Source organism: Entelurus aequoreus, linkage group LG26 (assembly GCF_033978785.1).
Source record: "Entelurus aequoreus isolate RoL-2023_Sb linkage group LG26, RoL_Eaeq_v1.1, whole genome shotgun sequence".
Lineage (NCBI taxonomy): Eukaryota > Metazoa > Chordata > Actinopteri > Syngnathiformes > Syngnathidae > Entelurus > Entelurus aequoreus.
Window position 1 is genome coordinate 8,417,521 of NC_084756.1, and position 26,373 is coordinate 8,443,893.

The 26,373-nt window shown below is 39.1% G+C and overlaps 1 protein-coding gene across 3 annotated transcripts in view; it reads right to left on the reverse strand.

Annotated features, from left to right (window-relative positions):
* kif5ab (kinesin family member 5A, b) overlaps positions 1 to 26,373 on the reverse strand; it is a 362,881-nt gene that overhangs the window by 70,898 nt on the left and 265,610 nt on the right. For all 3 annotated transcript variants that reach the window (XM_062037662.1, XM_062037663.1, XM_062037664.1), the window contains 4 exons: positions 8,406 to 8,507; positions 7,523 to 7,583; positions 5,085 to 5,156; positions 1,119 to 1,223 (listed from right to left, as the gene is read on the reverse strand). In XM_062037662.1, coding sequence (XP_061893646.1) covers positions 1,119 to 1,223; positions 5,085 to 5,156; positions 7,523 to 7,583; positions 8,406 to 8,507 — 340 coding nt within the window. The remainder of the gene's footprint in view (positions 1 to 1,118; positions 1,224 to 5,084; positions 5,157 to 7,522; positions 7,584 to 8,405; positions 8,508 to 26,373) is intronic.

The window sequence follows — 26,373 nt, forward strand, 5'->3', positions numbered from 1 at the left end:
TATAGCGCGGCCCCAAGCCAAATTGTTTTACCCCAATGCGGCCCTGGAGTCAAAAAGTTTGGGGACCCCTGCCGTAGTCTATAAGATTCTTATTTTTCTCTATCTTCTTGTTATGTGACATTCAGCCTCCGCTGTTGCCATTTCTAATATAAAGTAGTGTAAAGTTCTTACTTATATCTGTCAGTAAACACGCCATGAAAGCGGTAAAACATACCGGTGTAGTGAGTTTACATTATTCACCCAAGGAACTTTAGTTGTTCAGAGAGTTCCAGTCGGACGGTTTTTCACAGGCGTTGTTGTTGCACTAGTGAGCCACGGATGAGGAGATGCTGCTCCGTTATTGATTGAAGTAAAGTCTGAATGTCATTAAAACAGTTAACTCCATCTTTTGACACTTCTTCCACTCCCGTCCTTGCACGCTACACCGCTACAACAAAGATGACGGGGAGAAGACACTGTCAAAGTGGAGGCACGTAAGTAAGACCACCCACAAAACGGTGCATCCGGAAGAGACTGTCAGAAAGCGACTTGAAAATGGTCTGTAAAACATCGTCTATGCAACATTTTGACCAAAGAACCACCAATACATGTTATGTAGACCACAAGGAAGTCTTTTACATTCAAGAAAAAAATAAAAAAATAATAGGACTCCTTTAATGCGCCCTATAATCCGGTGCACTTTATATGAAAAAAAGTTCAAAAATAGACCATTCATCGGCAGTGGTCCACACTATGGTCCGGAAAATACAGTACATGATTCACTCAAATAACAAAGCAACAGAGCTGGGTGGACTCTGCCAAAAATCCTAACACTAAGTAAATATTTTGACCAAAAGGAGACTTATTATATAAGTGAAGAAGTGCAGGCAGCAGCTCACACATTCTCATATTTTCTGTAACATCCAGGAAGAAATTATTTCAGCCAGCTTGGAAATTGTCTCACCTGTTAGTTGCGTGAAGGAGTCCTGGGAAAAACAACATATTGTTTGATCCCTAGTTCCTACGCCATTACGAACAATATGGTGGGTCCTGGTTTTTAACAACGCACGGGTGCAGATGATGACCTTTCTCCATCTTTTACCATGAAATGCTTCTTTATTGCTGCTGGTTGTGATTACCTGCTTGTGGACTTTAGTCAGCTGGTCCAGGTTGTTCTCCAGAAAGGAAATCTTCTGCTTCTGGGTGATGTATCCTCCACCATCATCAGGCTCCAGCGCTGCACTCTGGCAATAACAGCAGCAATTTATAGCTTTTTACAAGCTTCTCAATAGACCCACTTGTTTATGTCGAAGCTCCAAAGATTTTACAATGAAACACATTTGAATGAGGGCCAGGACAACATTGTCGTTAGTGATAACACAATATGTCATGATGTAATACATAGACACATTTGTTTAAGTGTGCATTCCAGTAATATTCCATCCATCCATCCATTTTCTACCGCTTATCCGTTATCCTTTATTATTTGTACCTTCATTTGTTTTATTTTATTTTTAACGTCTCCGTTTTTGCATCTTACGATATGCTAATTTTGATTGCCCTGTTTGTATTTTAACCATGTGAAGCACTTGTATTATTTATTACATCATTATTTATAATATTGTTATGTGATAGTGTCACATTTTGTAATAATCTGCTACATTATGTAATCAAATTCTTGAACACATTTTATAATAGACTATGACAGATTTTATAATAACTGCCGAAATATTGCAAAGAGTTTTACAAAATGTGGGCGCTTTACATGTCACTTTTACATGTCACTTTTGCGTGTCACTTTTACATGTCACTTTTACATGTCACTTTTGCGTGTCACTTTTACGTGTCACTTTTACATGTCACTTTTGCATGTCACTTTTGCATGTCACTATTGCATGTCACTATTGCATGTCACTTTTGCATGTCACTTTTGCATGTCACTTTTACATGACATTTTTAAACGTCACTTTTGCAAGTCACTTTTGCATGTCACTTTTACATGTCACTTCTGCATGTTACTTTTGCATGTTACTTTTGCATGTAACTTTTACTGGTCACTTTTACGTGTCACTTTTGCGTGTCACTTTTGCTTGTCACTTTTACATATCACTTTTGCATGTTACTTTTGCATGTAACTTTTGCAGGTCACTTTTGCGTGTCACTTTTGCGTGTCACTTTTACATGTCACTTTTGCATGTCACTTTTACATGTCACTTTTACATGTCACTTTTGCGTGTCACTTTTACATGTCACTTTTACATGTCACTTTTGCATGTCACTTTTGCATGTCACTATTGCATGTCACTATTGCATGTCACTTTTGCATGTCACTTTTGCATGTCACTTTTACATGACATTTTTAAACGTCACTTTTGCAAGTCACTTTTGCATGTCACTTTTACATGTCACTTCTGCATGTTACTTTTGCATGTTACTTTTGCATGTAACTTTTACTGGTCACTTTTACTGGTCACTTTTACGTGTCACTTTTGCGTGTCACTTTTGCTTGTCACTTTTACATATCACTTTTGCATGTTACTTTTGCATGTAACTTTTGCAGGTCACTTTTGCGTGTCACTTTTGCGTGTCACTTTTACATGTCACTTTTGCATGTCACTATTGCATGTCACTTTTACATGTCACTTTTACATGTCACTTTTGCATGTTACTTTTGCATGTAACTTTTGCAGGTCACTATTACGTGTCACTTTTGCGTGTCACTCCTTCATGTCACTTTTGCATGTCACTATTGCATGTCATTTTTGCATGTCACTTTTCAATCAATCAATTAATGTTTATTTATATAGCCCTAAATCACAAGTGTCTCAAAGGGCTGCACAAGCCACAACGACATGCATGTCACTTTTGCACATCACTTTTGAGTGTCACTTTTGAATGTCACTTTCGCATGTCACTTTCGCATGTCACTTTCGCATGTCACTTTCACATGTCACTTTCGCACGTTACCTTTACACGTCACTTTTGCATGTCACTTTTGCACGTCACTTTTGAGTGTCACTTTTGAATGTCACTTTCGCATGTCACTTTCGCATGTCACTTTCGCACGTTACCTTTACACGTCACTTTTGCACGTCATTTTTGCACGTCATTTTTGCACGTCACTTTTGCATGTCTCTTTTGCATATCACGTAAAAAGACCAACATTACTGATAACTTATTTGAAGACAGTTGCAGACATAAATACTTTAGACAACTAAGTTACTGCTAAAACGAGAACTTTACCTTGTAGCAAGTGATCGAAAGTCCATTGTTGTATGCTCAACACAGAATAACATGAGTGGGTTCGAGACGTGGACTCGTGGCGAGTATAGGGAAAGGAAAGGTGATGTTGCAAACAAAAAAAGTATTTTTACACGGCAGAAGTGTTGCAAAAGTCATGTGTAAAAAGACAACCACACACATACCTATTGAGATACAGACACACAAATTAGTATAAACCCCGTTTCCATATGAGTTGGGAAATTGTGTTAGATGTAAATATAAACGGAATACAATGATTTGCAAATCCTTTTCAACCCATATTCAATTGAATGCACTACAAAGACAAGATAGTTGATGTTCAAACTCATAAACTTAATTTTTTTTTGCAAATAATAATTAACTTAGAATTTCATGGCTGCAACACGTGCCAAAGTAGTTGGGAAAGGGCATGTTCACCACTGTGTTACATGGCCTTTCCTTTTAACAACACTCAGTAAACGTTTGGGAACTGAGGAGACCAATTTTGGAAGCTTTTCAGGTGGAATTATTTCCCATTCTTGCTTGATGTACAGCTTAAGTTGTTCAACAGTCTCCGTTGTGGTATTTTAGGCTTCATAATGCCCCACACATGTTCAATGGGAGACAGGTCTGGCAGGCCAGTCTAGTACCTGCACTCTTTTACTATGAAGCCACGTTGATGTAACACGTGGCTTGGCATTGTCTTGCTGAAATAAGCAGGGGCGTCCATGGTAACGTTGCTTGGATGGCAACATCTGTTGCTCCAAAACCTGTATGTACCTTTCAGCATTAATGGCGCCTTCACAGATGTGTAAGTTACCCATGTCTTGGGCACTAATACACCCCCACACCATCACACATGCTGGCTTTTCACCTATAACAATCCGTATGGTTCTTTTCCTCTTTGGTCCGGAGGACACGACATCCACAGTTTTCAAAAACAATTTGAAATGTGGACTCGTCAGACCACAGAACACTTTTCCACTTTGTATCAGTCCATCTTAGATGAGCTCAGGCCCAGCGAAGCCGACGGTGTTTCTGGGTGTTGTTGATAAACGGTTTTCGCCTTGCATAGGAGAGTTTTAACTTGCACTTACAGATGTAGCGACCAACTGTAGTTACTGACAGTGGGTTTCTGAAGTGTTCCTGAGCCCATGTGGTGATATCCTTTACACACTGATGTCGCTTGTTGATGCAGTACAGCCTGAGGGATCGAAGGTCACAGGCTTAGCTGCTTACGTGCAGTGATTTCTCCAGATTCTCTGAACCTTTTGATGATATTACGGACCGTAGATGGTGAAATCCCTAAATTCCTTGCAATAGCTGGTTGAGAAAGTTTTTTCTTAAACTGTTCAACAATTTGCTCACGCATTTGTGGACAAAGTGGTGACCCTCGCCCCATCCTTGTTCGTGAATGACTGAGCATTTCATGGAATCTACTTTTATACCCAATCATGGCACCCACCTGTTCCCAATTTGCCTGTTCACCTGTGGGATGTTCCAAATAAGTGTTTGATGAGCATTCCTCAACTTTATCAGTATTTATTGCCACCTTTCCCAACTTCTTTGTCACGTGTTGCTGGCATCAAATTCTAAAGTTAATGATTATTTGCAAAAAAAAATGTTTATCAGTTTAAACATCAAATATGTTGTCTTTGTAGCATATTCAACTGAATATGGGTTGAAAATGATTTGCAAATCATTATATTCCGTTTATATTTACATCTAACACAATTTCTCAACTCATATGGAAACGGGGTTTGTACATGGAAACGTGTATCGGATCACAGACGTAGAGGTTGAGAGGCGCATTTGCAAATAGTTTAGCTTGAATAATACTTCCATAGAAAACACTCTGTACCTACTTTTCTCACTCGAGTGGTGAGGTCGTGAACAAACAGCCTGCGCAGGTTGTGTAGGGTGTGCAGCTCTCGAGCCTGCAGTAGAATTAGGCAGGGAAAAAGCAGCAGTTAACAGCGTCCTTAGCGGACTCCTTCAAGTCAGTGGTCCCCAACCTTTTTTGCACCGCGCACCGGTTTAATGTAGGCATTATTTTCAGGGACCGGCTCTCCACTTGTGCCAGATAAATATAGCAAGAATAAGTGCATGAAAAAAACAAGTCACTATAACGCTGAATTAGTGTTTCTTTGCAATGAGATGCAGATGGAAATCAGCCTTTGGCTACAATCTGTCACTTTTCTGTCTGATATGTTCATTAATGTGCATTGTGTCATGTCACAAAGTTATAACAAATATAAGAAATGGCAACTTTCCATGAGGAGTTTTATTGTACATCTATAAACAAGCTCATTGGTGTGTCTCGTGCACAGGTGTCAAACTCAAGGCCCGCGGGCCAGATCTGACCCTCCACGTCATTGTATATGGCTCGCAAAAGCCTGGAGATAATGCGTCAATAAAATACCTTATATTTTCTTTCTCTACTTTCTTATTTTCTTACTAAACGTATTAGGGTTTTTTTCTAGTTTGACAGGGAAACACAATAGTGTCCAATATAGCAAGAAATATTATATTATCTAACTTTGTTGGTCAAAATCCAAATAAATACTGAAATATCTGCTTAACTTATGATTTTGAAGCAAGTTATCCATCAAATTGTACACTATAAAAATGACCAATGTATTTTATTGAAAATGTAGGGAGTTTTTTTTTACTGTAAGTTGGAAAAAAACGACCAATGTTTGCTTTTTTACAGTAAAATTCTATCGACTGAGCTGCCGTTTTTTTTTGTTTGTTTGTTTTTTACTGTAAAATCCACGGTTGCTGATTTTATGGTACCACATTTTATTATGGTAAAAAAACTGGCATCTGAGTTGCCAAAATAAAATTCAACAGCGGCACTGATTCCCAGGCGCAGCCACCGCTGCTGCCCACTGCTCCCCTCACCTCCCAGGGGGTGATCAAGGGTGATGGGTCAAATGCAGAGAATAATTTCACCACACCTAGTGTGTGTGTGACAATCATTGGTACTTTAACTTTAACTTTAACTTAACTGTATTTTTATTTACAGTAATATGTTGTAAACATTATAATAATAATTAAAACATTATATTTTACAGTAAATGTTTTTACTGGCAACTAAGCTGCCAGTTTTTTTTCTGTGAAAAACAGTGGTAAGATTTGTTTTACTCTTTACCTAAAAAAAATGGGGTAACACTTTAGTATGGGGAACATATTCACCATTATTTAGTTGCTTATTAACATGCAAATTAGTAACACATTGGCTCTTAATTAGTCATTATTAAGTACTTATTAATGCCTTATTCTGCATGGCCTTATTATACAACCAGTAAGCCGGTAACTAACCCTACCCCGTAACCCTAAACAAATAATTCTAAATTGAGTCTTTGTTACTTAGAATATGTTCCCCATACTAAAGTGTTACCAAAAATTTCAAATATTTTAATTCATAGACAAATTTGTTAATTACTTACTGTTACAAGCAGCCCTCTAATGGCAGCCATGACTGCGGTGTGGCCCTCAATGAAATCAAGTTTGACAACCCTGGTCTGGTGGGACAGGCCAAAGTTAAGTCGGAGAAAATGCAGTCCTTTATAAATTATTACATTTTTCGGTAACACTTTAGTATGGGGAACATATTCTAAGTAACCAACACTTAATTAAGAGTTATTTGGACACTAGGGGAACATATTGTAAGTAAGAAAAACTTAATTTAGAGTCATTTGGTTAGGGTTAGGCTTGTTGTATAATATGCAGAGTAAGGCATTAATACATACTTAATAATGACTAATTAAGAGCCAATATGTTACTAATTTGCATGTTAATAAGCAACTATCCATCCATCCATCCATCCATTTTCTACCGCTTGTTGGAGCCTATCTCAGCTGAATTCGGGCGGAAGGCGGGGTACACCCTGGACAAGTCACCACCTCATCGCAGGACCAACACAGATAGACAGACAACATTCACACTCACATTCACACACTAGGGACCATTTAGTGTTGCCAATCAACCTATCCCCAGGTGCATGTCTTTGGAGGTGGGAAGAAGCCCACGCAGTCACGGGGAGAACATGCAAACTCCACACAGAAAGATCCCGAGCCTGGGATTGAACTCAGGTCTACTCAGGACTTTCGTATTGTGAGGCACATGCACTAACCCCTGTACCACCGTGCTGCCCAATAAGCAACTAATTAATGATAAATATGTTCCCCATACTAAAGTGTTACCAATGTTTCTCTGCGGCCCGGTAGCAAATGTGTCACGGACCGGTAACGGTCCCTGGACCGGTGGTTGGGGACCACTGCTTTAAGTGCTCACTTACCACCGTCTCTTCAAGTCCCTTCAGGTCCTGCTTGGATTGCTCGTGTCGCTCGTGGAGGAATCTAAAGTTTGCCAGGAAGACCGGAGAATTCACAATAAACTTTCCTTTACCACAAGTGAACGCTGCATATTTGTTGGGATCACTTCGGAAAAAACTAAAAAAAAATAATGATTTGCTGTGTGATCCAATATCTCGCAAAAGTCAGGGTGCTGATAAGCTGATGAGGAAAAAAACTACACCAGGAATGCAAATGAAGTGAATTAATTGACTCATACGGTGAATGTTTATATCCAACTTGTAGGAAGCAAACCATCAGGTCGGAATAAATAATGGTTGAGAACGAGCCTTAGATGGACATTCGCATGTGGACTGGAATTTGCTCTCTCCCGAGAAGAAGCAATAAAACCAGGCTTGGGAATGCCAGAGTTATAGCTCTATTCTGGCGGATATTTACCTTGAACGTCAAGCCTACAAGTCATGCTATACATCTGTTGTTTTCCAGCCACTACACACGAACATCTCCTTAAATGGTCAGGTGGTGCTGTTTGGACTTAGCGCACACCCAGACAGACAAAGAAGGACTATATAAACTGATGTTTTGGCTTCTCCAGTTAGGAGTCCTCCATATCTGACCTAGGCCCCTCCAGGGAACTGCAGACCTTGTTTAAATGACGCTCGCTTGCAATAAAGCAACTTTTGGTTCAGCAGACGTCTCTTTTGATCCAACGACGTCTTCCCTCGACCCGGGAGGGGACGACAAGACCAGAAATACACTTTACAATAACAGTGATTTTCAAGGAGACAGAATATTGAGGCAATGAAAGAAAAGATGCAGGTGGCCCCCAGGCTTCCCCCCGACACGGTCGACGGCTAAAAAACTCACGTCAGCTCCTCCAGCTGTCGACTCGTTTGATGCTCTCGGCTCAAGAGACACTCAAAGTCTCCGTGCAGTTGCTCCAGCTCCAGCTCTTGTTTCTGGTTGCAGCTGCAAAGATGCACATGAATTACCCACTCAGTCAGTTTCATGATAACAAGACCATTCTCGTAGGGAGTGCACAATACTAGTCAAAGATCCTCTATGTGACAGAGTGCTCTGGTGTGTTTAGCATCTACTGGAAAGACACTACTGTACGATGGCAAGAGCCAAGCTTTTATTTTGATATCTACTGCAAAAGCTAGATTCTCTATATCAGTGTTTTTCAACCATACTAGTGTGCCGTGAGATACAGTCTGGTGTGCCGTGGGAGATTATCTAATTTCACCTATTTGAGTTAAAAATGTTTTTTGCAAACCAGTAATTAACCGGTTTGTAAATGGTTGATTTATATAGGCTAGTAAGGTAAAGTTTTGTACCTGACAAGTTTCGGCTATCTTGCTTCTGCAGCCTTCATCAGAGGTGTCACGTGATGTTAGCGTGACGCCATTTATGACGTGTTATATGGATTGTTCCGGTGTCCAAAGACTGTCAACAGGGACACAGGACCTACCAACTATCCCACACCTGGGACACAGTCCTGCAGGGCCGCCCCCGGCCGTTTGGTAGACATCCAGACGACAGGGGGTGCCCCGCCTTACCCCCGGCGCCATCCCACCACTTCAGGTGGGATGGAACAATCCATATAACACGTCACAGATGACGTCACGCTAACATCACGTGACACCTCTGATGAAGTCTGCAGAAGCAAGGTAGCCGGAACTTGTCAGGTACAAAACTTTACCTTACTAGCCTATATAAATCAACCATTTATAAATACACATCTATATAAATGACATTTGTAAAGTTACAAAAGATTTAAAGTTAGTATTATTTGCGGATGATACAACAGCGTTTTGTTCAGGAGAGAACACACAGGAGATAATACAAATAATAACAGAAGAAATTAACAAATTAAAAAGATGGTTTGACAAAAACAGACTATCGTTGAATCTTAGTAAAACTAAAATAATGCTATTTGGTAATAGTAGAAGAGAAAGTCAAACACAAATACAAATAGACGGAATAGAAATTGAAAGAGTAAATGAAACCAAATTTCTAGGTATAATGATTGATGATAAATTGAACTGGAAATCTCACGTAAAAAATATACAACATAAAGTAGCAAGAAACACGTCAATAATGAATAAAGCAAAACATGTTCTAGACAAAAAATCACTTCATAGTCTATACTGCTCACTAGTGTTACCATATCTGAGCTACTGTGTAGAAATATGGGGAAATAATTACAAAAGTACACTTCATTCATTAACGGTGTTACAAAAAAGATCAGTTAGAATAATACATAATGTTGGATATAGAGAACATACAAATCCTTTATTTATTGAATCAAAGATACTGAAATTCCACGACATAGTGAATTTGCAAACAGCTAAAATTATGCACAAAGCAAACTATAACCTGCTACCCAAGAATATACAACAATTCTTCTCAAAAAAGGAGGAGAAATATAATCTTAGAGAAAAATGTAATTTAAAACATTTGTTTGCACGTACAACACTTAAGACCTTCAGTATATCAGTATGTGGAATTAAATTATGGAATGGATTAAGCAAAGCAATCAAACAATGTACTAATATGATACACTTCAAGAAACTCTTCAAACTCAAAGTGTTTACAAAGTACAAAGAAGAAGAACCATGACAAACATTTTCAATTTATTTCATCCATCCATTCATTCATTCTTAAAGTAATCTTACTTATCTCATCATATGAAATATGACTTTCTTCACCAATTATTATTATTAAATTCTTACTATTATTTATTTATTTATTTTTATTGTGATTACATATGGAGTTTATTGTGAAAAAATTGAGAACAGGAAGTGAATAAAAAAAGTTTCAGCAACTGTTATGTAAAGAAAAGGGGTAGGATTAAATAAGCTCTGCTTCTTCCTACTCCTTTTCGAACATGTTGAAAAGAGAAACTGGAAATTGTGATGTATCATGTTGTATGCTTGCATGTTCGAAATAAACTCAAACTCAAACATCAGTAGGCTAAATTAACCTCTTCAAAACAATTAACCGGTTTGCAAACTGAAACTGAACTGTCATAGAATGCCACTATGCAACAAATCCAGTCCAAAGTCATCTTTATTATAGGATAAGTGAAGAGTTTGGGAACAACAGCAACTCAGCAACTCTCTGCTTCTTCCTACTCCTTTTCGAACATGTTGAAAAGAGAAACTGGAAATTGTGATGTATCATGTTGTATGCTTGCATGCATGTTCGAAATAAACTCAAACTCTAACTCAGCCACCAAGTGGTAGGCCAGGTAAACTGACAGAGGGGTCAGCGGATGCTGAAGCGCATAGTGCAAAGACATTCTGCACAGTCAGTTGCTACAGAGCTCCAAACTTCATGTGACCTTCCAGTTAGCCCCCGTACAGTACGCAGAGAGCTTCATGGAATGGGTTTCCATGGCCAAGCAGCTGCATCTAAGCCATACATCACCAAGTTCAATGCAAAGCGTGGGATGCAGTGGTGTAAAGCACGTCGCCACTGGACTGTAGAGCAGTGGAGACGCCTTCTCTGGAGTGATGAATCACACTTTTCCATCTGGCAATCTGATGGACCAGTCTGGGTTTGGAGGTTGCCAGGAGAACGCTACATTTTGGACTGCATTGTGCCGAGTGTGAAATTTGGTGGAAGAGGAATTATGGTGTGGGGTTGGTTTTTCAGGAGTTGGGCTTGGCCCCTTAGTTCCAGTGAAAGGAACTTTGAATGCTCCAGGATACCAAAACATTTTCGACAATTCCATTGGATGGCACTTCAAGTTCATATGTGAGTAAAGGCAGGTGGCCAAATACTTTTGGCAATATAGTGTATATCGTGTTTTGGAAAAAGGTTGTCATAAAAATTAATTAATTAATAAAATAATACAAAAGAAAACACATTTTTATGCATATGTAAATGTGTTCAGTTTTAAACATTCATGCACTTTCTTCTTTCCTTCATGGATCTAAACTTTACCGCTGCCGGTATATTTTTCTATATTTTTATTGTAATATTTTCAGAATGTGTTTATTCTATTTTTCGCCAAATAAGACAAAGAAAACAATCTAAAGTTGTCTTTATTGTTTTGTTTTATCCATCCATCCATTTTCTACCGCTTATTCCCTTCGGGGTCACTGGAGCCTATCTCAGCTACGATCGGGCGGAAGGCAGGGTACACCCTGGACAAGTCGCCACCTCATCACAGAGCCAACACAGATAGACAGACAACATTCACACTGACATAATGTCATAATTTTAATAGTCCGGCCCGCGTGTGCACAGATTTTCCTCCGTGCGGCCCCTGAGCTAAAATGACTTTGACACCACTGATCTACAGCAAAGACACATACAACGATCCTCCATCTGACAAGTGCGCTCTTTTTGGTAAGTCTACTGCAGGGGTGTTTACACTTTTTCCACTGAGGGTTACAGATTGAAAAATCTAAGGATGTGGAGGCCATTTATTTATATATTTTCTTCAAAACCAATACAATATATAAGAGCCTTTGTGTAATTACAGTAGTGTCAACATGAAGATGTTTTATTTATTTGAGTTAATTTGATAGGGACAGATAGACAATAACAGACACACTAAAGAAGCAACACTTCATGATGGTTAAATAAAAAAATAGCAGTAGTATTTTTGAATGTGCTGTCGATGGCAAATAACCTCCGAGCCACACTGATCTAGTGTGAAGACACTCATCAAATAAAGTGTTCCGCTGTTTTTGAGGATCTACTGCAAAGACACAAGTCAATTATCCTGTATAAGAAAGTGTTCTGCTGTTTTTGAGGATCTACTGCAAAGACACAAGTCAATTATCCTATATAAGACAGTGTTCTGCTGTTTTTGAGGATCTACTGCAAAGACATGAGTCAATGGTCCTATATAAGAAAGTGTTATGCTGTTTTTGAGGATCTACTGCAAATACACAAGTCAATGATCCTATATAAGAAAGTGATCTGCTGTTTTTGAGGATCTACTGCAAATACACCAGTCAATGATCCTATATAAGGCAGTGTTCTGCTGTTTTTGAGAATCTACTGCAAAGACATGAGTCAATGATCTTGTATAAGAAAGTGTTCTGCCATTTTTGACGATATACTGCAAAGACACGAGTCAAATATCCTATAAAGGACAGTGTTCTGCTGTTTTTGAGGATCTACTGCAAAGACACAAGTCAATGATCCTGTATAAGACAGTGTTCTGCTGTTTTTGAGGATCTACTGCAAAGACATGAGTCAATGGTCCTATATAAGAAAGTGTTATGCTGTTTTTGAGGATCTATTGCAAAGACACAAGTCAATGATCCTGTATAAGAAAGCGTTCTGCTGTTTTTGAGGATCTACTGCAAAGACACGAGTCAATGATCCTATATAAGACAGTGTTCTGCTGTTTTTGAGAATCTACTGCAAAGACATGAGTCAATGATCTTGTATAAGAAAGTGTTCTTCCGTTTTTGATGATCTACTGCAAAGACACGAGTCAAATATCCTATAAAGGACAGTGTTCTGCTGTTTTTGAGGATCTACTGCAAAGACACAAGTCAATGATCCTGTATAAGAAAGCGTTCTGCTGTTTTTGAGGATCTACTGCAAAGACACGAGTCAATGATCCTATATAAGACAGTGTTCTGCTGTTTTTGAGAATCTACTGCAAAGACATGAGTCAATGATCTTGTATAAGAAAGTGTTCTTCCGTTTTTGATGATCTACTGCAAAGACACGAGTCAAATATCCTATAAAGGACAGTGTTCTGCTGTTTTTGAGGATCTACTGCAAATACACAAGTCAATGATCCTATATAAGAAAGTGATCTGCTGTTTTTGAGGATCTACTGCAAATACACCAGTCAATGATCCTATATAAGGCAGTGTTCTGCTGTTTTTGAGAATCTACTGCAAAGACATGAGTCAATGATCTTGTATAAGAAAGTGTTCTGCCGTTTTTGACTATATACTGCAAAGACACGAGTCAAATATCCTATAAAGGACAGTGTTCTGCTGTTTTTGAGGATCTACTGCAAAGACACGAGTCAATGATCCTGTATAAGAAAGTGTTCTGCTGTTTTTGAGGATCTACTGCAAAGACACGAGTCAATTATCCTATATAAGACAGTGTTCTGCTGTTTTTGAGGATCTACTGCAAAGACATGAGTCAATGGTCCTATATAAGAAAGTGTTATGCTGTTTTTGAGGATCTATTGCAAAGACACAAGTCAATGATCCTGTATAAGAAAGCGTTCTGCTGTTTTTGAGGATCTACTGCAAAGACACGAGTCAATGATCCTATATAAGACAGTGTTCTGCTGTTTTTGAGGATCTACTGCAAAGACACGAGTCAATGATCCTGTATAAGAAAGTGTTCTGCTGTTTTTGAGGATCTACTGCAAAGACATGAGTCAATTATCCTATATAAGACAGTGTTCTGCTGTTTTTGAGGATCTACTGCAAAGACATGAGTCAATGGTCCTATATAAGAAAGTGTTATGCTGTTTTTGAGGATCTATTGCAAAGACACAAGTCAATGATCCTGTATAAGAAAGCGTTCTGCTGTTTTTGAGGATCTACTGCAAAGACACGAGTCAATGATCCTATATAAGACAGTGTTCTGCTGTTTTTGAGAATCTACTGCAAAGACATGAGTCAATGATCTTGTATAAGAAAGTGTTCTGCTGTTTTTGAGAATCTACTGCAAATACACCAGTCAATGATCCTATATAAGTCAGTGTTCTGCTGTTTTTGAGAATCTACTGCAAAGACATGAGTCAATGATCTTGTATAAGAAAGTGTTCTGCCGTTTTTGACGATATACTGCAAAGACACGAGTCAAATATCCTATAAAGGACAGTGTTCTGCTGTTTTTGAGGATCTACTGCAAAGACACGAGTCAATGATCCTGTATAAGAAAGTGTTCTGCTGTTTTTGAGGATCTTCTGCAAAGACACGAGTCAATTATCCTATATAAGACAGTGTTCTGCTGTTTTTGAGGATCTACTGCAAAGACATGAGTCAATGGTCCTATATAAGAAAGTGTTATGCTGTTTTTGAGGATCTATTGCAAAGACACAAGTCAATGATCCTGTATAAGAAAGCGTTCTGCTGTTTTTGAGGATCTACTGCAAAGACACGAGTCAATGATCCTATATAAGACAGTGTTCTGCTGTTTTTGAGAATCTACTGCAAAGACATGAGTCAATGATCTTGTATAAGAAAGTGTTCTTCCGTTTTTGATGATCTACTGCAAAGACACGAGTCAAATATCCTATAAAGGACAGTGTTCTGCTGTTTTTGAGGATCTACTGCAAAGACACGAGTCAATGATCCTGTATAAGAAAGTGTTCTGCTGTTTTTGAGGATCTTCTGCAAAGACACGAGTCAATTATCCTATATAAGACAGTGTTCTGCTGTTTTTGAGGATCTACTGCAAAGACATGAGTCAATGGTCCTATATAAGAAAGTGATCTGCTGTTTTTGAGGATCTACTGCAAATACACCAGTCAATGATCCTATATAAGGCAGTGTTCTGCTGTTTTTGAGAATCTACTGCAAAGACATGAGTCAATGATCTTGTATAAGAAAGTGTTCTGCCGTTTTTGACGATATACTGCAAAGACACGAGTCAAATATCCTATAAAGGACAGTGTTCTGCTGTTTTTGAGGATCTACTGCAAAGACACGAGTCAATGATCCTGTATAAGAAAGTGTTCTGCTGTTTTTGAGGATCTACTGCAAAGACACGAGTCAATTATCCTATATAAGACAGTGTTCTGCTGTTTTTGAGGATCTACTGCAAAGACATGAGTCAATGGTCCTACATAAGAAAGTGTTATGCTGTTTTTAAGGATCTATTGCAAAGACACAAGTCAATGATCCTGTATAAGAAAGCGTTCTGCTGTTTTTGAGGATCTACTGCAAAGACACAAGTCAATGATCCTATATAAGACAGTGTTCTGCTGTTTTTGAGAATCTACTGCAAAGACATGAGTCAATGATCTTGTATAAGAAAGTGTTCTTCCGTTTTTGATGATCTACTGCAAAGACACGAGTCAAATATCCTATAAAGGACAGTGTTCTGCTGTTTTTGAGGATCTACTGCAAAGACATGACAATGATCCAGTATAAGAAAGTGTTCTGCTGTTTTTGAGGATCTACTGCAAAGACACGAGTCAATGATCCTATACAAGAAAGTGTTCTGCTGTTTTTGACGATCTACTACAAAGACATGAGTCAATGATCCTATATAAGACAGTGCTCTGCTGTTTTTGAGGATCCACTGCAAAGGCACGAGTCAATGATCCTATATAAGGAAGTGTTCTGCTGTTTTTGAGGTTCTACTGCAAAGACATGAGTCAATGATCCTATATAAGACAGTGTTCTGCTGTTTTTGAGGATCTACTGCAAATACATGAGTCAATGGTCCTATATAAGAAAGTGTTATGCTGTTTTTGAGGATCTATTGCAAAGACACGAGTCAATTATCCTATATAAGAAAGTGCTCTGCTGTTTTTGAGGATCTACTGCAAAGACACGAGTCAACGATCCTATATAGACAGTGTTCTGCTGTTTTTGAGGATCTACTGCAAAGACAAGAGTCAACGATCCTGTATAAGAAAGTGTCCTGCTATTTTTGAGGATCTACTGCAAAGACACAAGTCAACAATCCTGTATAAGAAAGTGCTCTGCTGTTTTTGAGGATCTAATTCAAAGACACGAGTCAATGATCCCATATAAGGAAGTGCTGTGCTGTTTTTGAGGATCCACTGCAAATACACGAGTCAATGATCCTATATAAGGCAGTGATCTGCTGTTTTTGAGGATCCACTGCAAATACACGAGTCAATGATCCTATATAAGGCAGTGATCTGCTGTTTTTGAGGATCCACTGCAAATACACGAGTCAATGATCCTATATAAGAAAGTGCTCTGCTGTTTTTGAGAATCTACTGTAAAAAACGAGTCAATGACCCTGTATACGAAAGTGTTCTGCTGTTTTTAAGGATCTACTGCAAAGACATGAGTCAATGATCATATATAAGTAAGTATTCTGCTGTTTTTGAGAATCTATTGCAAAGACATGAGTCAATGATCATATATAAGTAAGTATTCTGCTGTTTTTGAGAATCTATTGCAAAGACACGAGTCAACGATCCTGTATAAGAAAGTGCTCTGCTGTTTTTGAGGATCTAATTCAAAGACACGAGTTAATTATCCTATATAAGGCAGTGCTCTGCTGTTTTTGAGGATCTACTGCAAAACCCTAGTTAAGATCGTCAACTATTGTTTTTAGGAATCTACAGCAAAAATGTTTTTAAAAAAAATAACACAATGACTAGAGTGTCCAAGGAGGGCTCAGCTGTTATGCAGTCAAAGAAATTATTTTGAAATGATACAATTACATACATCTTATTTTCCGTCTTCCTGGTATCTTATTTTGAAAAATCCCCAGCTCCGCCCATGCTTGACTGAGCATCCTCCATCACAGTGCTGGGGTACAGTAAGCAAGTAAAATGAGTTCTGCTGATTCTGAATGAAAGTGAATTCAATTTGGTGTGACAATACTGTAGTAATTGGTGGGATATGATGTAATAGTTAATATTACATTCATTATGTCATTGTCGTCATGTGATAAAGCTCCAGGCTCCTGCTTCTTACATGTTGAAAATATCGCAACATCTTTAATGGAAACTGAACAGTTTCTGAAATATCAATACTTCCAATACCAGTTCAAATGCTCTAATATCCATCCATCCATTTTCTACCGCTCTCATATTGATTCTTAAATCAAAATGCCGATACTTTTGATACTTAAGTTATTTGAGATGTTGTATACCATTAACAGGAACACTGTGTAAATTAACAAAATCATTAAGATGGTGTCTAAAGCAGTGTTTGTCAACCACTGTGCCGCGGCACACTAGTGTGCCATGAGATATTGTCTGGTGTGCCGTGGGAAATGATGCAACTTCACCTAATTGGTCCAAAAATATTTTTTGCAAATCAATAATCATAATAATGTGCCGTTGTCTAGTGCCTGTGCTGTGTAGAGCTTGGCAGGGTAACCATGTAATACTCCATATCAGTATGTGGCAGCAGGTAGTTCATTGCTTTGTAGAAGTCGGAGGATGGTTTGTCGTGATGCCAATATGCAGAGCACAGCGGGCAGGTAATAAGGTATGAAACGCTTAAACCAAAAATTAACAGAAGGCAAGTCCCACTAGGAAAAGGCACTGAAGCATAGGGATGGCTGTGCAAAACAAAAGTAAAACTGAACTGGCTACAAAGTAAACAAAAACAGAATGCTGGACGACAGCAAAAACTTACAGCGTGTGGAGCAGAGACGGCGCCCGCAAAGTACATCCGTACATGACATAGCGTACGCGTAACTTAAATAGTCTTGATTACAAAAACAAAGCAGGTGCGGGCAATAGAACTCAAAGGAAGGCGTGAGGCTGCTACAGGAGAACGCCAACAAAACAGGAAGGGTCACCAAAATAACAGCGCAAGACAGGAACTAAAACACTACACACAGGAAAGAACAACAAACTCAAAATAAGGCACAACAAACTGTTGGAGTTGAATTTTTTAACCTTTTCTGCTGGTGGTGTGCCTCCGTATTTTTTTAATGAAAAAAATGTGCCTTGATCTGGTCTAAATCAGTGTTTTCCAACCTTTTTTGAGCCAAGGCGTTGAAAAAATCCGGAGGCACACCACCAGCAGTAATCATTAAAAAACGAAACTCAGTTAACAGTAAAAGGTCGTTGTCGCAATTGTTGGATATGACTTTAAACCATAACTAACTATGCGTCAAAATAACTCTTGTCTCAAAGTAAATGGTAAATGGGTTATACTTGTATAGCGCTTTTCTACCTTCAAGGTACTCAAAGTAGGTGTACTGTCACCACCTGTCACATCACGCCGTGACTTATTTTGACTTTTTTGCTGTTTTCCTGTGTGTAGTGTTTTATTTCTTGTTTTGCGCTCCTATTTTGGTGGCTTTTTCTCTTTCTTTGGTATTTTCCTGTAGCAGTTTCATGTCTTCCTTTGAGCGATATTTCCCGCATTTACTTTGTTTTAGCAATCAAGAATATTTAAGTTGTTTTTATCCTTCTTTGTGGGGACATTGTTGATTGTCATGTCATGTTCGGATGTACATTGTGGACACCGTCTTTGCTCCACAGTAAGTCTTTGCTGTCGTCCAGCATTCTGTTTTTGTTTACTTTGTAGGCAGTTCAGTTTTAGTTTCATTTTGCATAGCCTTCCCTAAGCTTGAATGACTTTTCTTAGTGGCACTCACCTTTTGTTTATTTTTGGTTTAAGCATTAGACAACTTTTTACCTGCACACTGCCTCCCGCTGTTTCCGACATCTACAAAGCAATTAGCTACCGGCTGCCACCTACTGATATGGAAGAATATTACACGGTTACTCTGCCGAGCTCTAGGCAGCACAGACACTCAACAATGGCACATTATTTGCGGATTATGATTACTGGCTTGCAAAAAATATTTTTAACCCAATTAGGTGAAATGACATAATCTCCCACGGCATACCAGACTGTATTTCACATGGCACAGTGGTTGAAAAACACTGGTCTAAATGACACGCGATTGGTGGGAACTACTTTTTCCTCCACCTAGGTAAGTGTGTGATGTGCAGGTGCAGCGGCACAATGTGCCGTGCTCAATCATCTGGTCATTTGTTTTACTGCCAATCAAAAGGAGCCACTCAGTATTATACAACAGCAGGTGCAGGCAATTTGGCTTAATACATAGTTGAATATAAATAAGATAACGCATTCAGTGCAGAATAATGCCATCATTTGTTTTTTCGCCCTGAGATCTTATATCCTTTGAAAATGATTCCCCGAGAGCAGCAACAGTGGAAATACACTGCTTTTTACATTTGACCAGACGTACAGTAGTTAGGGTTTTATTTTTGCCTCATTCACGTGACAACCATGTGTGTGACTGAAGCATTAAGGAGTTGGACTATCCAGGACTCGCTGCAGTGTGCTCAAACAACCACCAGGTAGCATTTGTGAGCAAATAATACTGCATCATCTCTTTGTCTTTTCGACTTATCAGGTCTCATCATTATCATTGAAAAACTGGTAGCTAAGCAGTTAACCTCATTTTTGGAACAGCATGATTTTTACGATAAATACCAATCTGGCTTTAGGTCATTTCCCTCCATCCATCCATCCATCTTCTTCGACTTATTCGAGGTTGGGTCGCGGGGGCAGCAGCCTGAGCAGGGAAGTCCAGACTTTCTTCTCCCCAGCCACTTAGTCCAGCTCTTCCCGGGGGATCCCGAGGCGTTCCCAGGCCAGCCGGGAGACATAGTCTTCCCAACGTGCCCTGGGTCTTCCCCGTGGCCTCCTACCGGTCGGACGTGCCCTAAACACCTCCCTAGGGAGGTGTTCAGGTGGCATCTTGACCAGATTCCCGAACCACCTCATCTGGCTCCTCTCGATGTGGTGGAGCAGTGGCTTTACTTTGAGCTCTACCCGGATGACAGAGCTTCTCACCCTATCTCTAAGGGAGAGCCCCGCCACCTGGTGGAGGAAACTCATTTTGGCCGCTTGTACCCGTGATCTTGTCCTTTCGGTCATAACCCAAAGCTCATGACCATACGTGAGGATTGGAACGTAGATGGACCGGTGAATTGAGAGCTTTGCCTTCCGGCTCAGCTCTTTCTTCACCACAACGGATCAATACAGCGTCCGCATTACTGAAGACACCACACCGATCCGCCTGTCGATCTCACGATCCACTCTTCCCTCACTCGTGAACAAGAATCCGAGGTACTTGAACTCCTCCACTTGGGGAAGGGTCTCCTCCCCAACCCGGAGAGATGGCACGCCACACTTTTCCGGGCGAGAACCATGGACTCGGACTTGGAGGTGTTGATTCTCATCACAGTCGCTTCACACTCAGCTGCGAACCGATCCAGTGAGAGCTGAAGATCCTGGCCAGATGAAGCCATCAGGACCACATCATCTGCAAAAAGCAGAGACCAATCCTGCAACCACCAAACCGGATCCCCTCAAAGCCCTGACTGCGCCTAAAAAGTCTGTCCATAAAAGTTATGAACAGAATCTGTGTCATTTCACTCCACCGAAACTGCTCTTTTGAAAGTTTCCAGTGATGTGATGATGGCCGATGACTCTTGTCGCTACACAGTTTTGGTTTTACTCGATTTGACATCTGCCTTGATACTGTGGATCACAGGATACTGATAGATCGCCTCAAATCTGAGATGGGGTTTTTTGGTGTAGTTCTCCAGTGGTTTACTTCTTAAATAAATGGAAGAACTTTTAATGTTGCTTTTAATGATGTAATGTCCAATGTGTCCAACCTGTCATGTGGTGTGGCCCAGGGTTCTGTTCTGGGGCCTGTTTTATTTTTGTTGTATCTGATGCCGCTTGGGAGGTTTGATCAGTAGTTTTAAAAATGTTTCTTATCATTTCTATGCAGATTATATTCAACTGTTACGCTTCTTTGATAATTCAGAGATTCACTTTTAATCTGAGTTCTTAGAGTGTGTATCCTGTGTTAAAAACTGGTCGTCCTCAAATTTCCTCCAGATATTTTCAAACAAAACGGAAACTCTGATAATTGCTCCCGATAAAAAGATCCCCCTGATCAAGACTCCCTTAGGGCTCTTCATCTGTTAAAAGCAGCCTCAGAAACCTTGGGGTTGGGTTGGATCACTCCATGTCTTTGGAGGGTCACTGTCGTCAACTTACCAAAAACTGTTTTTATCATCTCAGAAATATTTCTAAAGAGAAATGTGTTGTCAAAATTGGATCTCAAAATGATCATTCACGCGTTCATTATGTCCCGCATTGACTATTGCAATTCTCTTTTCACTATCTTCAACAAGTCAACGCTAAAGAGACTTCAGACTGTACAAAATGTGGCTGCCAGACTTTTGACCACCGGTGCACCCAGAACAGTCCATATCTCCCCCGTTGTATCCAGTCTTCATTGGCTTCCAGTCAAATTCCGCATTGAGTTAAAGATTTTAGTCCTGACATTCTGTGCGTTGCATGGTGGGGCCATTATCATTAAACACATTTAACTTGTTAACATCTCTTTCATAAATAAATCAATATAAATGATATACACTATATATACAGTGCATCACTGTTGTTATGTCCCTACTCTTCAGGGCGCAGCCCCCGGTCTTCAGGCCAGGGTCTTCTAAAGATCCCCAAAACTCGTTTTAAAACCCGTGGAGACCTGGCATTCCAGGCTATATCTCCCAGACTCTAGAACAATTTGCACCAGTCCCTTTGTGATCTTGACTGTGTTGAAACTTTTAAGAAACATTTGAAAACTTATCTTTGTAGTAAAGATTTTAGTTAATGCACCTTTTAACTATCATTTTAATCCACTTTGCATCCTTGTATGATGTTGCCCCTGTTGTTTTAATTGAATTGTTTTTCTTCACGTACAGTCGCGTTCAAAAGTTGTTTACAAGTTTACACTTGTAAAGAACATAATGTCATGGCTGTCTTGAGTTTCCAATCATTTCTACAACTCTTATTTTTTTGTGATAGAGTGATTGGAGCACATACTTGTTGGTCACAAAAACATTCATGAAGTTTGGTTGTTTTATGAATTTATTATGGGTCTACTGAAAATGTGAGCAAATCTGCTGGGTCAAAAGTATACATACAGCAATGTTAATATTTGCTTACATGTCCCTTGGCAAGTTTCACTGCAATAAGGCGCTTTTGGTAGCCATCCACAAGCTTCTGGTTGGCAAAATTGGTGCAGTTCAGCTAAATGTGTTGGTATTCTGACATGGACATGTTTCTACAGCACTGTCCACACGTTTAAGTCAGGACTTTGGGCAGGCCATTCTAAAACCTTAATTTTAGCCTGATTTAGCCATTCCTTTACCACTTTTGACATGTGTTTGGGGTCATTGTCCTGTTGGAACACCCAACTGCGCCCAAGACCCAACCTCCGGGCTGATGATTTTAGGTTGTCCTGAAGCACCAGTTTCATTGACAGCAAAACAGGCCCAGAGCATAATACAACCACCACCATGCTTGATGGTAGGATTTGTGTTCCTGGGATTAAAAGCCTCACCTTTTCTCCTCCATATTGTGGCCAAACAGCTCAATTTTTGTTTCATCTGACATCACACGGACAAAGATAAGACCTTCTGGAGGATAGTTCTGTGGTCAGATCGTCAAAAGTGGAAAAGGAATGGCTAAATCAGGCTAGAATTAAGGTTTTAGAATAGCCTTCTCAAAGTCCTGACATAAACGTGTGGACAATGCTGAAGAAACAAGTCCATGTCAGAAAACCAACAAATGTAGCTGAACTGCACCAATTTTGTCAAGAGGAGTGGTCAAAAATTCAAGCAGAAGCTTGTGGATGGCTACCAAAAGTGCCTTATTGCAGTGAAACTTGCCAAGGGACATGTAAGCAAATATTAACATTGCTGTATGTATACTTTTGACCCAGCAGATTTGCTCACATTTTCAGTAGACCCATAATAAATTCATAAAAGAAGCAAACTTCATGAATGTTTTTTGTGACCAACAAGTATGTGCTCCAATCACTCTATCACAAAAAAATAAGAGTTGTAGAAATGATTGGAAACTCAAGACAGCCATGACATTATGTTCTTTACAAGTGTATGTAAACTTTTGACCAGGGCTGTATATTTTGTACAGCGCTTTGTGATTTTATCTGTGAAAAGTGCTTTTTAAATAAAATTGACTTACTTACTCATCAGGTCAGTAGTGCATTCTTTACGCATTCTTCACTCACGCTCTAAGTGATGAATGAGGCAACTAACCCAGACCCACAGTATTAACTATAATTGCGCCAGGTATCGGACCGGCCTGAATTTTACTCGGTTTTGGATCGGAAAAACAACCAGTGGTATCGCACATCACTACTAAGAGATGTTATGGGTAGTTTCTTCTTACAAGAAGACAACAGATCAAGAGAAATACAATAAAGGTGAACAGCATTTACATCAGGGGTCACCAACCTTTTTGAAAGCAAGAGCTACTTCTTGGGTAGTGATTAATGCGAAGGGCTACCAGTTTGATACACACTTAAAAAAATTGCCAGAAATAGCCAATTTGCTCAATTTACCTTCAACTCTATGTTATTATTAATAATTAATGATATTTACACTTAATTGAACGGTTTAAAAGAGGAGAAAACACGAAAAAAATGACAATTACATTTTGAAATATAGTTTGTCTTCAATTTCGTCTCTTTAAAATTCAAAATTCAACCAAAAAAAGAAGAGAAAAACTAGCTTATTCGAATCTTTTTGAAAAAATTAAAAAAATAATTTATGGAACATCATTAGTAATTTTTTCTGATTAAGATTAATTTTAGAATTTTGATGAAATAGGTTAAAATCCAATCTGCACTTTGTTAGAATATATAACAAATTGGACCAAGCTATATTTCTAACAAAGACACATCATTATTTCTTCTAGATTTTCCAGAACAAAAATGTTAAAAGAAACTCAAAAGACTTTGAAATAAGATTTAAATTTGATTCTACAGATTTTTTTAGATTTGCCAGAATATTTTTTTGAATTTTAATCATAATAAGTTTGAAGAAATATTTCACAAATATTCTTCGTCGAAAAAACAGAAGCTAAAATGAAGAATTAAATTAAAATGTATTTATTATTCTTTACAATAAAAAAAAAAAATTTACTTGAACATTGATTTAAATTGTCAGGAAAGAAGAGGAAGGAATTTAAAAGGTAAAAAGGTATATGTGTTTAAAAATCCTAAAATCATTTTTAAGGTTGTATTTTTTCTCTAAAATTGTCTTTCTGAAAGTTATAAGAAGCAAAGTAAAAAAATGAATGAATTTATTTAAACAAGTGAAGACCAAGTCTTTCAAATATTTTCTTGGATTTTCAAATTCTATTTGAGTTTTGTCTCTCTTAGAGTTAAAAATGTCGGGCAAAGCGAGACCAGCTTGCTAGTAAATAAATACAATTTAAAAAATAGAGGCAGCTCACTGGTAAGTGCTGCTATTTGAGCTATTTTTAGAACAGGCCAGCGGGCTACTCACCTGGTCCTTACGGGCTACCTGGTGCCCGCGGGCACCGCGTTGGTGACCCCTGATTTACATAATATTGTGAATGTTTTGATTGGTCCTCGCTCGTCCATCCATATTCAGGCGTATTAAGGTGCTCCTAATCACATTAAGCTGTGCAGCTACTGCTGTTTGGGTATCAGCTCTGCTGGGAAAGAGAAGCAGTCTGCAGCCCAATTTCCATGTCTGATACTCCACAACTTGTTGATGTTTATTATCAGCTCCAAAGTGAATCTGATGTCACCATGGAACAGGGGTGCCCATTACGTCGATGGCGAGCTACCAATCGATAGGTGTCAGTCGATTGCCAGCCTGGCATTAAAAAAATTGACCAAAAAATGTGTGATCATTATATCTTCACCAAGACGTCACTTGATTGACATTCAAGAGATGACGCTGGCTGTTGCCACATCATTATTAAGAAAAAATTATCGACAGGAAGGCCAGAAACACTTTTTATTTCAACAGACTCCTGCTGTCAAAACCCTAAAGACCGACTGCACAGTTCCTGTCTTCACCATAAAAGCCCTGCTTCATCCTGCCTGCGCCAACAAAATAAGAGTCTCAAAAAGCTAGCGCGTGCAAGCTAGCAAGCTACGGAGTTTGCCGCCAATGTATTTCTTGTAAAGTGCATAAAAAGGAGTATGGAAGCTGGATGGACAGAAAGGAGGACTTTTTTTCTCCGCCATTTGAAAATGTGGACGTTATCACTACTGTCTGATTCCAATCAATGCAAGTCATCAGAATCAGGTCATACACCAACTTATATTCTTGTCTTCATGAAAGAAAGGAATGTGTTAAACTGCTTGTATTATCATTAAACACATTTAACTTGTTAACATCTCTTTCATAAATAAATCAATATACATGATATACACTATAATGCCAAAAGTATTTGGCCACCTGCCTTGACTCACATATGAACTTGAAGTGCCATCCCATTCCTAACCCATAGGGTTCAATATGAGGTCGGTCCACCTTTTGCAGCTATTACAGCTTCAACTCTTCTGGAAAGGCTGTCCACAAGGTTGCGGAGTGTGTTTAAAGTAATTTTCCACCATTCTTCCAAAAGCGCATTGGTGAGGTCACACACTGATGTTGGTGGAGAAGGCCTGGCTCTCAGTCTCCCTTCAGTTCCACGCTGGAAATCACTGAGAGCGGCTCATTCTTTCACAAATGTTTGTAGAAACAGTCTCCATGCCTAAGTGCTTGATTTTATACACCTGTGATTAGGACACCTGATTCTGATCATTTGGATGGGTGGCCAAATACTTTTGACTATATAGTGTGTATGAATGATCCCCTCCACTTGGTCAATTGAAATGTAGCTCGCCTGCGGAAAAAGTGTGGGCACCCCTGCCATGGAAGCTTCCTTGGACTTGGGAAAACTCCATTTATTATTGCCATTATTATTTTGGTAATGATTAGTCACAGTAAATGACAAGTATCTGAATCTCACGCTACACTCTCACACTCTCTTTAGGGCAGTATAGACAACTAGAAGAGGCAATTCCTGAAGGAATTGCGTGTGAATGCTCCAATGCTGAAGTTGAACTGAAATGCTGACAGAATGTAGTATGAATGTAAGAATAGTTTAAATGTTGGAATGGTTTGAATGTTGAAGAGTTAATGCTAAACTGAAATGCTAATAGAATGTAGGATGAATGTAGAAATGGTTTGAATGTTGGAATGGTTTGAATGTTGAAGAGTTTGAATTTCCAGGAAAACCGGAATTTGGTTTGGAACTTGGGAAAGTGTTAG